The sequence below is a fragment of the Anarrhichthys ocellatus genome, unplaced genomic scaffold (genome assembly GCF_004355925.1).
Source record: "Anarrhichthys ocellatus isolate YVR2014 unplaced genomic scaffold, GSC_Weel_1.0 scaffold1, whole genome shotgun sequence".
Lineage (NCBI taxonomy): Eukaryota > Metazoa > Chordata > Actinopteri > Perciformes > Anarhichadidae > Anarrhichthys > Anarrhichthys ocellatus.
This window is the reverse complement of record NW_022280031.1, coordinates 5,453,748-5,465,336: the sequence shown is the minus strand read 5'-3', so window position 1 is coordinate 5,465,336 and position 11,589 is coordinate 5,453,748. Positions and strand designations below refer to the sequence as shown.

The window sequence follows — 11,589 nt, the reverse complement described above, 5'->3', positions numbered from 1 at the left end:
AAGAGAGGCTGGTGTAAAGATGTAGAGAAGGTAAACACATTTAATTTGCTTGGGGTTATATTTGACACAAAGCTGAGTGACATATAAATAAGATAGATAAAAATGTCAGATGGTTCTAAATGTAATGACAAAGTCTGGTTAGGGAGTAAGTAGGAATAATTTGGGGCCTATATATATGTAGCAGTGATTGATGAAAGACTAATAAGAGTGAATAAAACATTTATTCCAATATTTATATATTAAGGAAAGAACACCAGATAACTTAACAGTATGAAGTCAAGATATATAAGCTATTGTAATGGCATTGCAGTGGTTAGAGAGAAATAAGTTACGGTCATATTATTCTCATACTCTTTATCAACGCTGGTATCATTGCAATCCATGTCATCCCAAAACAGACCGGATTTATGAAATGAAATATATGAATCTCTATTCTCTACATCGTGAAACAGCAGTCAGGTTTATGTGGGTGCCAGCTCATGGGGTCATCAATTGCTGATTCTCTAGCTAAACAAGGATAGACAGGACAGGATAGAATAATGTACGGACCTGTAATTGTGGACGATGCAGTTTCTTTACTTCGCCCCTGTCATCCAACGGTTTCTACTGTATTAACTCAGAAGGCTTAACAACCTTTAACAATCTTTAAGTCATAAAAAAATGTCTTTATTTACTGAAATCTGACATTCTGATATCTTTCTATGTTGAGTGCACCAGTTTTGTTCATTTCATGCTGTAACACTCCTTTGTGGTCCAGTATTGATTTAATAAAGTTGTGAAAAAATATAAGTTGGATGTCTGTATTTTTGTAAGACTTTGTAAGAATCAGGACAATATAATATCTTGAAGAACTATTAAAATAATTGAATTCTTTGGCACAAAGTAAACTTTCCAAAATATCCAAAATAAAGTTTTAAGGATGTAAATTCTATCCTCAAAGCCACAGATTCAGATTTGAAGCCAGGCCCCTGCTGGACATGGTTTGGATCAAGAGGCACCAACTTTACCAGTTGAGCTACCTGGCACCCCTTATAGTGCTGCAGGGTGGACAACATATTACAAAACAAACAACTGAGTTGAGAAGTTCAGGAGCAGTTTGCCAGGGTGGGGTGCTAATGCACCTGATACTATCAACCAAGAACCAAACCCAGCTCTGTTTGAGGAAAGTCCATTCCGTTTCCACATTAGACTTAAAACGGTAAAAACAAAACTTAGACCTTTATACTGGAGATTGGTTCTTTATTTTTAATTAAATCTGTAATGTGGAGAATAATCTATCATGCTGAAAGACTGTGTTAATGTTTATGCTATTGAGTTAGACAAAGATGCTATCACCAAGTAGCTCAGGTAACTAGTGGACTGCTCAGAAGACCTGAGGTTGTGGGTTCAAAGCCTGTGCAAAATTTAAAGATCCAACAATGAAGAACAAAGTATGCTATGAAAAATCTGTGAAGTGTTAGATCAGGTAGCTCAGAGTGATAGAGGACTGGATTGAAGACAGGATGTAAAAGGTTCAAATCGAATGTGATTTGGTCAATTTTAAGGTCCAACACCTAAAATGAGGGAGTTAAATACAGGAAGTGTGCCTGTAGCGATGTCGTGGAGGGGCAACTTAGTTCCCGGTCAGGAAGGTGCCGGGTCCGAGTGGACACCAGTGTCCAGAGCACAACTGTGAAGCTGGACAAGAGAGTATGGGACTGTGTGGCTTCCTGTTGTGTAGAATAAATAGAAGTAGGAGGTTATGGAATGAAAGAACACAATTTTCTTCACAACTTTTTTATAAAAATGTGACATGGTCCTGAATGGGCCCCATATGACCCCCCTGAGTCCATTCATACAGTCAAAGAAAAAGACGAAGACATGGATGAAGTGATAAAGAAACTCGGACGTCCTCAGTTTTAGTCCTGAAACTCTGCATCCATCCGGGGAGAAAAGAAGAAAACATATTCACTTGCATTTTTAATAATACATTTACAAACATCTGTGCCCATTACTACTTCACAAACTATAACCACTAAAACAACAACTGCTACTTAAACTACAACAGCTACTGCAACAACTTCTACAAGAGCCATTTTAGTTTCTAGAGGTTGTGATGACTGAGTGCCAATTTAGGGAGCCAGTATGTGATTGAGGGTTGCACACGAAATGTGTATTAAGACATTTTCACGAATCACAACAGTGATTTTTTGATGGCATACTATACTGTCACATTTTTCTCACATTTTATAGAACATAATATACTGTCACATTTTTCTCAAATTTTTAGAACATAATATACTGTCACATTTTTGGTAATATTTGAATGGCATTAAATACTATAACACTCAAACCTTCACACCATGGACACAAGCTGTTCCACCTCCTCCCCTCTGGTAGGCGTTACAGAGCTCTGTACAACAAAACCACCAGACACAGGAACAGCTTCTTTCCACTGGCCGTCACTCTGATGAACAATTAATCAGACATACTGCATCTTCATTTGCACTATTACCACCATTCTGCACTAAAATCCATTGTCCATCGTCATTGTTGTTGTTCTTTATGCTCATATATATTCTTCGATATTTATATTGTACATAGTAGTAAAATGTTAAATGTTTATGCTTAGTTTCTCTGTTCTACTTTGTTGTCTTTAATGTCCTTGTTTTTATATTTCTCTTGTTTATTTGTATATTCTATGTATGTACGATGAGAGCAATCTGAAAACCGGAGTCAAATCCCTTGTATGCTTACGCATCCATGGCCAATAGAGCTGATTCTGATTCTGGTTCAGTCTGTCTTTAACTTAGTCAGATTTTGTTGCATTTGATAAGCTGTCCCAGTAACTACAAGCAGCAACACCAAGGCGTGTGGGCAACGGTTTACCCAAACTGCCTTCATCCTAATCAGAAGTAGCCTGAACAGCCACTTCAAAACGTCTGCACTAGTCCTATTTTCCATCTCCCTTGAATACTGTGGCATGGGTTGTGTTAGAGCCAGGAGGAAATGGCAGTTTGGCAAATGTGTACTAGCTATGGTTAATTATCTATAACTGGAAAAAATAATCCAAAATCCCATTTTTTTTTTGTGGAGAGCACCAGTGCAATGCTGACTTCCAGGATTGACCTACAATAATATGTCATCCCTGCGCCATGGACTCTCATTCACTCGTCACATGTTTTCTTCATTTTCAGGCTGGTTTAGTGGATTTCGAGCTAGTCATGGTTAAACGTTAGGCCTGGGGCACGTGTTATAGTGATACTCATTAGAGGCTGGAAGGAGATTAGGTTTCTACGTAAAAATGAGTATGGCCTCGATCACACAAAGACACGACACTACAGGCGCGGCCGCAAAGTTGAGGATATTTTAACTTTAAAAAAAACTTGATGTGCAAGAGAGGAGCACACGCCAGGCCATAGGAAAACAAAGCTTTTTGCCGGCGATGCATTTCTAGCGACGCATTTGTGATCAAGCCTATGTTAGCACATCATTAACTATCGTTTGCAATTCTATGCAACACAAGCTACTGGAGGTATGGTTCATTTTTACACTGTGATGTTCTGCTTCTTCCGCTTCTATCTCTATCTTGGTAACCTGTCTTTGCTGCTCATTTAGTTTGACATCCTGGATCTCTCTAGAATCACCTTTAATAATCAAAAATAAAATAGACAATATATATATATCATAGAGTGCAGTTAGTAACAGTGTGGGCTCCATGATAACTCTATGGAGTAGTGGTGGGGAGGAGGCGGGGCTTAGCGAAGGGTCAATTGGAAGTTCAAGATGGGCTTTTGCAAATTAACTGCCGGTTGTAGCATGAGTAGGCCGTGAACAGCTTTTCCATGCCACCGTCCCACACAGACAGGTTCACAAGCAGCACGAAGCATGAAGCAGCGTGAAAATCCACGGAGAGCAGAAAAAAACATGTCCACTTTGCTAACCTCTGTAAGTCACATGTGTTGTCCTTTGTTGTCTTGTTGATTAAATGTCTGACAAAGTCTGTTTTGTTCCACTAGTAGAAAGACTGAGTCACTAGCTTAGCCTTTAGCTTGCAGCAGAAGCAGTCCACAGCAAGCAGAGAAAAAAACGCACAGGAAGTTAGCTCATTAATCCCTGGCAAAACTCAAAACCCTGCAAAGAATTGCAGACCACAAACCTGCTGCTGCCACCTGGTTACCCTTTTTATGAAATAGCAACTTGTATCGTCAGTTGCTGGATTAAAACTATACATTCGGTAAAGAAAGAGCACCTGCACAGTGTGTGTGGGTGCTTTAATGCCTATCTCCACGTTCAGTCAACTGAACACTGGCAACAAATGTCTCATATCATATCATATCACTCCAACAACCTTTAACATTACTAACATTACAGGCAAGGTGAGCCGTGTTATGTAGTTTTCTATCTAATTTAAAGAACAGAATACAATGCATATAAATGTAGCAACCATTAATTAAATTATGTAAATAGTTTCAATAAACATGACAAGGTAATCTTCAAAATAAATCTCATTCTACTATACTACAACTACAAATACTACAAATACCACTACCACTACTACTAATAACATTCATAATAATAATCATTATTATTTCCATGCAGTTATACTTTAACTTAAATTACTTAACTTAATGTCGCTAGTTTTTTCAAGGAGAATTATAAAACTGCACATTATATTATATTGCATTATGTCCTGTAAATGGATAAAAACAAGTTATGGAGCAGGAGGACACACACTCGCTTTCAGATTAAATTATCCTTGAATTAAATCATCTCATACATACAATAAAAACTATAGTAGTGTCAAATGTAGGTAATAATAAGATGACACCCCCTCCTCTCACCCCTCCCTCTCCGTCTCTAATTGGTCAGCGTCTGATAGGATTACACGGGTTTCCTCAATTGAACACGGTGAAGTTAAACGCTCCGACATCCTGCTGAAGACTCTCCTGCTTTTGGCCAAAAATAGAAAGAAAAAAAAAAAACTCGACCACAATTACTTTTCTACGACACTCTATCAAATGTGTGTAAATGACTTAAGTCGACAGGTCTGTGTTGTGATCACAGCATTAAATGTTGTCTGTGCTGATGGTCGCTGCCGCTGCAACACTAATGTGGTTTCTTAACACACGCCCGCATTTCGGAGAAGCTGCCCGTCAATTGACATTAGTTTAGACCGCAGGTCGTCATGATGACTCGGATTTTCTGGGATACAATTTTTCTCATAAGCGGTGAGTAACTTTTGTAGGAAAATACGCTTTTCATTTGTGTCAGTGTCTTATTCTTTACGTTGTATTGATTATGATTAAAATTCTCAGTATTGTCCTCTGTTTGATTCTACTATTTATTAATTAACTGGATCACTTCATGATTTGCAATGACAATCAGAAATCTGTTTCGTTAATCATGGTACTCTATATTAATTAGATTAGTTGTATTGACCTTACTGTGCTTGATAGTGTTTATCCTCTATATTTAAACTAAAGCGTTATTTTGATGGATTTCTGTGTTATACGTATGGTGCGAAAAAATTATCGTATTTCTTATAATTAAAATTTAGCACCCCCTTGTTTTACAACAAACCACCTTTTCTGTGTATAGGAGCAGGTTTCAATGTCTAGTTGTGATTGCGTGTCTTCACAGGACCTGCTGTGTGTATTTATAGTGCTTTGGTCTCATCCTTTTAGTGAATGCTTGACCCTGTTACTCTTGTTGGGTAGCAGTTACTCAATGAAGCATCGATATCACACAAGTCACATGATCATAGCTGCACAGGGGAAGATTACTGAGACTAACCCGCAGGTTGTTCATCATGTAGTAGAATATGTGACACCTGGTTCTCCTTATGTTGGAAGAAAATTACAATACAATACAGTAATATATATTTTTTATATTCCTATAGGTACTTTTAGTATGTCTGTGGTACTCAATGGTGAGTGTACAGTGAGCTCTTTGGTACTTTTGTTATTATATTCCTGCAGGGATTTGTTGTTATTTCTTTATATAACAGCGTTTTATGTTCCGCTCTGCAGGTTCCCTCTTTACTTTTGGAGCAGGACCGAGCAATTCGACAATTATTGAAGCCAGCATTTCCATCGATACGCACTCCACGGGTGCACCAAGCTCAAGCAGCTCTGGAACAACCAGCAGCAGAAGCGCGACTACCACAACTATTGCACCCACTACAAAAACCAACATCCCTCCAGTTAAAAGTAGGTCTAAATACAGTCATGTTATGTCAAAATGCAAGTGAAGGTTCAAGCTCATTGTCAAGCCTTCTCCAGCAAAACAAAGCCTGTATTTCATATTCCCAAATGCTGTGAAGACCTTGATCCACTCTCACTGCAGTGTTGCTTCCACAGCAGGTGTTCTTGATCTGATGTTATATTCCTCCAGCGACTATTTCTATATTTTTCACATCTAGATCATATCATATGTTAAGAGCTGTTTATTGTCCTCTCTACAGGTTCCCTTTTTATATTTGGAGCAGGACCGAGCAACCCGACAATTACTGAAGCCAGCATTTCCATTGATGTAAACTCCACTGGTGCTCAGAACATTTCATCAAGCAGCTCTGCAACAACCAGCAGCAGAGGCCCAACTACCACAACTACCACTACAACGACTAACATCCGTCCAGTTAAAAGTAAGTCTCCTCACAGTCATGTTATGTCAAGATGCAGGAGAAAGTTTGGCTTATTGACAGTAAACCGAATCACTGTATATCAGATAAAAAAGTGTCCTCATTGCTGCCCTTGATCCGCTCTCACTCCAGCGTTGGTTCCCCAGCAGGAGTTCTCAACACTGTAAAGCTTCCCATTGGGCTGCAGTGCATCAACACACGCAGACAATGTGGCACTCACTGATAATTGATCCTCTTATCGTGAGTTAGGGCAGATATTGTGGTAAATTAAAGATTATGAGCAGTATACTCAGCAATATCACAAAAGCTGCGGCTATTGAATTATGATCTGAAAAGCACTTCACACGCCCTAAAAGCTGGTTACTGTCTCGATGTTCCTCTCGTTCCGCTGCCAAAATCACATGGAAAGGGAGAGGGGTTGGTAGGCAGATGCCTCAGGGACAACGGAGGGCTTTCACAGAGTCTGAAAGAAGGAGACAATACATGTAGGCTGCAATCCAAAAGCTCATTTACCGTTGGAATGGAGTGTGTGACGAAGGCTGTAATGCAGCTATCTGTCTGCATGTTCATCCTCCTTCCCACCCTGAATGCAACACTGTGCATCTGTTTCTTCTGCTCGGGGAACACTGACCTTTGTTTGAGTCAGTTATGTAGGAATTTGTCTGACTGTACAGCTTACGTGGAAGAAATGCCCTGGTGTTTTTTTTGTGGGTGTTCCTTTATTCGGATATTATTTTTCTGTTGTTTTGTCAGAGTGAAAACTGAGATCGTGGCTTGAAAAGAAAGAGAGTCAGGTTTTAATTTCTGTTAAAGGGATCTGCGTAATAATGTGGGTGGATTGACAGAGGTTTTTGTTTGTAGCGTCTCACCAGGACTTTTCTTGACTCCAATTGTCCCTCCCAGGTAAACTGAGAGATGTAAGCCACCATAAATCCACACGCAACTGGTAACAAAAGGCTTCAGCCTACCTCTGGTGGCGTGGGTGTCAGCTTTAGGATTTAGTACTTCCTGTTGTTTCAGGTCTCTGCAGGCTTAGGTTATTTTTAGATTTATGATATTCACCTGTGTCATGTTTTGTTTTTGGGCTAACTGCACTTGGATTATATTTTATAATGTAATTCATTGTCAAATTCATGCTCTGAAAAAGGACTTGGCTGATGGTTCATAAAGTGTTCTAGTTGTAGTTAACAACTGTACTCTCATTTCATGTGACCCACTTAAATATTAGTAGATATATTAGAGATTCATGGTCTTTCAAAAGCCTCTGAAATGTCAACAATATCTTGTTTTACAACCTCACAGAGTTTGTGGCAGCGGCTGTTCGCTCTCATTTTGATGACTGTCCAGACTCCCACCGCCATTTCTGCTTCCACGGCACATGCCGCTTCCTGATATTGGAGGAGACGCCTGCATGTGTGTAAGTCGTTACTGTCTTAAATATAAAATGCCAACAGTGTTGAGTGCCGTCGTTCACTTGACATGAAAGCTGATAGAATGAACTAAGCATAGGTGAAACTACTCTCGGAATGAAATCTGAGAGACTGTACTGTAAAGTTATGGTAATGACACCATTTCACATATGTAAAAGAATATTTTACACCCATTTTCTTCATTTGCATTATCATTTTTTTGTTATTTTAGCATTTTAAAGGACTTTGGCCTTTATTTTGGACTGGACTTTGCTGAGCAGTGAGGTCTAACGTTGGAGCAAAATGCTGCTGTCCTCCAAAAGAGGCATTAGTGAGATTTTAAGATCCAAAGCTATTTGGGACAGTAACCAGTGCAAGAAGGATGGAATTGGGGTAATTGCGGTCTCTGTGTTTCTGGAGAAGCTGCAGATAAGCAAGGAAAAAAATTAACCATGGACACCTTTCACAAATCAGTGTTTTATTTTCTAAATGATTAATACAGAAATCAGGAGCTGTATGACATCACATCTATGTTTTAATAGGTTAGACTGACTCAGTACCTTTTAAATAATTGCAATAGATTTAGTCTTCAATATAAACAGATGACTGTAAATAGTGACTAGTGATTAATATCAAAATATAATGCATATCTAGACATGCATGGCCTAAGTTATTTTGCAGTGTCTTTGAGTGAAACTGTTCCCCTTGATTTTTCACTGGACTCTTTGTCTGTGGATCTTTTATTTACTAATTGTTTACCAACTGGAAAAGTAAACTCCTGAATTTAAGCAGTTATATTTCTCAGATACATGACATCAACAAAGTTGGACTGATATTAGAAGAAACTAGAAGTGTTGGGACTTCCCCTCTCAACCAATAACACTGTGATTTGAGCTACTTGTATAATCTATTAATTGCTATTTTTATGTTTCTACTAATACTTTGCTTACCCAATTTTATTTCCCCTCCTTGTTGCAGGTGTCATCCAGGCTTTGTTGGGATGAGGTGTGAGCATGCAGACCTGCTTGCTGTAGTAGCAACTAATCACAGACAACAGACAGTTGCCACAATGCTGGTGTTGTGTGTGATTGGGTGTGTTCTAAGCATGGTGCTGTGTACACTTTTACAGTGAGTAACATTTTGTGGCATATTTTTTACCTTTTACCAAATAGAATACATGCTTGCTCGGATCATGGCTGATAAACCGTTTGTATTTAGGAACAGTCATGTAGCAATATGAGACAAGTATTTTGAGTTTGTGAGTCTTCTGTTGTGCAGTTGCTGGTGGAGGCAGGACTGTCACAGGCGGAGCCACGCACGTCACTACGTCACAGAGAAGAACGGAGCATCCTGCCATCTTTCTGAGAGTGGTACTTTATTTATGATATACACATTAAGGTATAAGGCTAGTTTATATTTTACTAGTTGTCAGCAAATCTCACGAGAAAAATTAAAAAATGTCCAACTCTCCTGCTCTTTCTCTCAGCGCGCCAAGCCCATTTGATCCTAATGGAGATGTAACCCTTAAGCTACAAATATATTGTTTCATTATTTAAAAAAAAAAAGAGAGATTAAAAAAACAAACAGCCGCACTGTAGTTTTTAACAGACTTACTCCAAACACCACTCAAACAGGAGTAAATGGTGCATGTGTTGGGGATTATTTTCAGCAGCGGATTAATCCACATGTGGGTGTTTACTAGTGAGTGTTCACTAGTGAGTATTTACAGCAGCAGGGCAGTAAATGTGGGATTCACTCAAAATAAACTACACTGCACATTTTCAATAATCATAATGAAGGAATGTGTTACCATGCTAGGGTAATTGTGTAGCTAATTTATGTGTTTTTTTTTTTAATCATTTTTGGAGAAAGAATGAGCTCTATGGCACAGATGAATCGGCTAAATCAGGTGTTGGATACACAGAGACAGATGAGATTTGTTGACAATAATAGAAATCTATAATACTGTCAGCCCTGTTCCTAAAAGGCTTTGTGATCCTTACGGGAAACAACCAACGTACCTGTTTATTATTTCCCTTTCAGTGGTTTGAGAAGACATCTTGCTGGAACATGAGCTGTTTGCATCGTGGCGTGTTTAGTTTTACTCATCCGCCCGGCCCACAAATCGTGAGGATTGCATCCAAAGAGGTATACACATGTTCAGATCAAGCAGACGTGGCAAGTGGCTAAGAACTATTATCGTCAATGTGGCTAAGGTAGGCCTGCTGGTTGACTGTTCCATGACATTTTTTTTTTTTTTTCCACCAACTGGGACTGTGGACCTAAAGCACCGTAGGGACATGTTTACTTCACTCTTTGATTCTGTGGAAACACTGCAACAGCTTGTTTGAAGCTCTGAGGATGAAGCTGCCTCCAAATCCTCCATGGGAAGAGCTCTGCGTGTCCTGATTATTGTTTATGACTGGCCTAGAAGACGCGAGCAATGATATCTGAAGCCATTAATCATCCTGCGTGGATGTCGAAAAAGGAAAGGTGCTTATTTTGGTCTGCGGGACAATAATAGTTCATTTAAGTCAGAAGACCCCAATTCCTATTTTGTCTTTTAATAACTTTGAGCACTTTTCATCAGAACTCTACAAGCACACAGGACATTTCTAAGAAATGATGGTGGGGGAAAACTGATGCTTTAGTGTCTGTTTTTAAAGAAGGAACTCACTTCACACGACAGGAGAAGGAATTGCTACATGGACTGACTGCTAATGGATTAAAATCCATGGACACGCAAAACTTAAAATTGTTCCAATATGGTTTTGAGGATTTGATGACTCCAGCGTTGCTACTGAAGCTGAAATATTTCTCAGTTTAATTTTTTATTCCTGAGCTGTATTTGAACGTGTTCATGCATCAGAGGCGTTTTGATTCGCAAGCTATAACTGTATCGACACATGCACATCCTGGGTGTCGCATTACTCCACAGTCACATTATTTCACAGTCCTATTGTATTGTTTCACTTTTCTGCAAGCTTTGCTCACTGTTCATAAACAAAACTGCACTTATTGTATAATGTAGTCACTTGAAAAGTGTCCACATAATGAGAGATGCCAAATACACTTTCTAACTTTGCCTGAAGGAGCACTGAGGGGAGGAGGCACGCAGTTTGTACATCTAAGCATGCATGCTCTAAAATCACAGTTTATATTTTTAAAGAACACGAAACACTTTTAATTTCAAGAGTGGTGAGTGGTTATAGCATTGTGTCAGCTTTGAATTTAAATACTTTTTAAAGAGAGAAAGCGCCTCTGAGGGTTCATCTAAAACATATTAGATAATAATTAATCATCTTAATAATAATCGGTGAGGGAATACAAAATGGTGAATGCAAATTGACTGGGATATAAAGTGTGTATGCGCTTTTTGAGATAAGACGGAACAAAAAGAAACATGTAAAATGAATGTGAAGGTATTTATATGCCAAAAAGACTCTGAGGGGGTTGTACACTTGTCTTTGTTTACAGAATGTGAGGATATTTACATTCAGGATATGTTATTGTTTGCTATTATGTGTAAATATCAAAAAGATACTTAAATATTATATA

General features: G+C 38.8%; 1 protein-coding gene across 2 annotated transcripts; it reads left to right on the top strand.

Moving 5' to 3' along the window:
• The first annotated feature begins 4,881 nt into the window (after positions 1–4,881).
• Positions 4,882–11,540, top strand: tgfa (transforming growth factor, alpha). 2 transcript variants are annotated; one of them, XM_031851965.1, is made up of 8 exons: positions 4,882–5,210; positions 5,882–5,911; positions 6,012–6,191; positions 6,446–6,625; positions 7,925–8,039; positions 9,010–9,159; positions 9,310–9,401; positions 10,075–11,540. In XM_031851965.1, exons 1-8 carry the CDS (start codon positions 5,168–5,170, stop codon positions 10,080–10,082), a joined length of 798 nt encoding a protein of 265 aa, XP_031707825.1. In that variant the 5' UTR covers positions 4,882–5,167; the 3' UTR covers positions 10,083–11,540. The 2 variants fall into 2 exon arrangements, with proteins under 2 accessions (XP_031707825.1, XP_031707835.1); XM_031851975.1 differs by lacking the exon at positions 5,882–5,911.
• Positions 11,541–11,589: the final 49 nt, after the last annotated feature.

Bases quoted from the DNA above. Each gene is read 5' to 3' on its own strand.
- tgfa (XM_031851965.1), top strand. From the start codon at position 5,168: ATGATGACTCGGATTTTCTGGGATACAATTTTTCTCATAAGCG. The intron at 5,912-6,011 runs GTGAGTGTACAG...TCCGCTCTGCAG, and splicing joins TATGTCTGTGGTACTCAATG to GTTCCCTCTTTACTTTTGGA. The intron at 8,040-9,009 runs GTAAGTCGTTAC...TCCTTGTTGCAG, and splicing joins GAGGAGACGCCTGCATGTGT to GTGTCATCCAGGCTTTGTTG.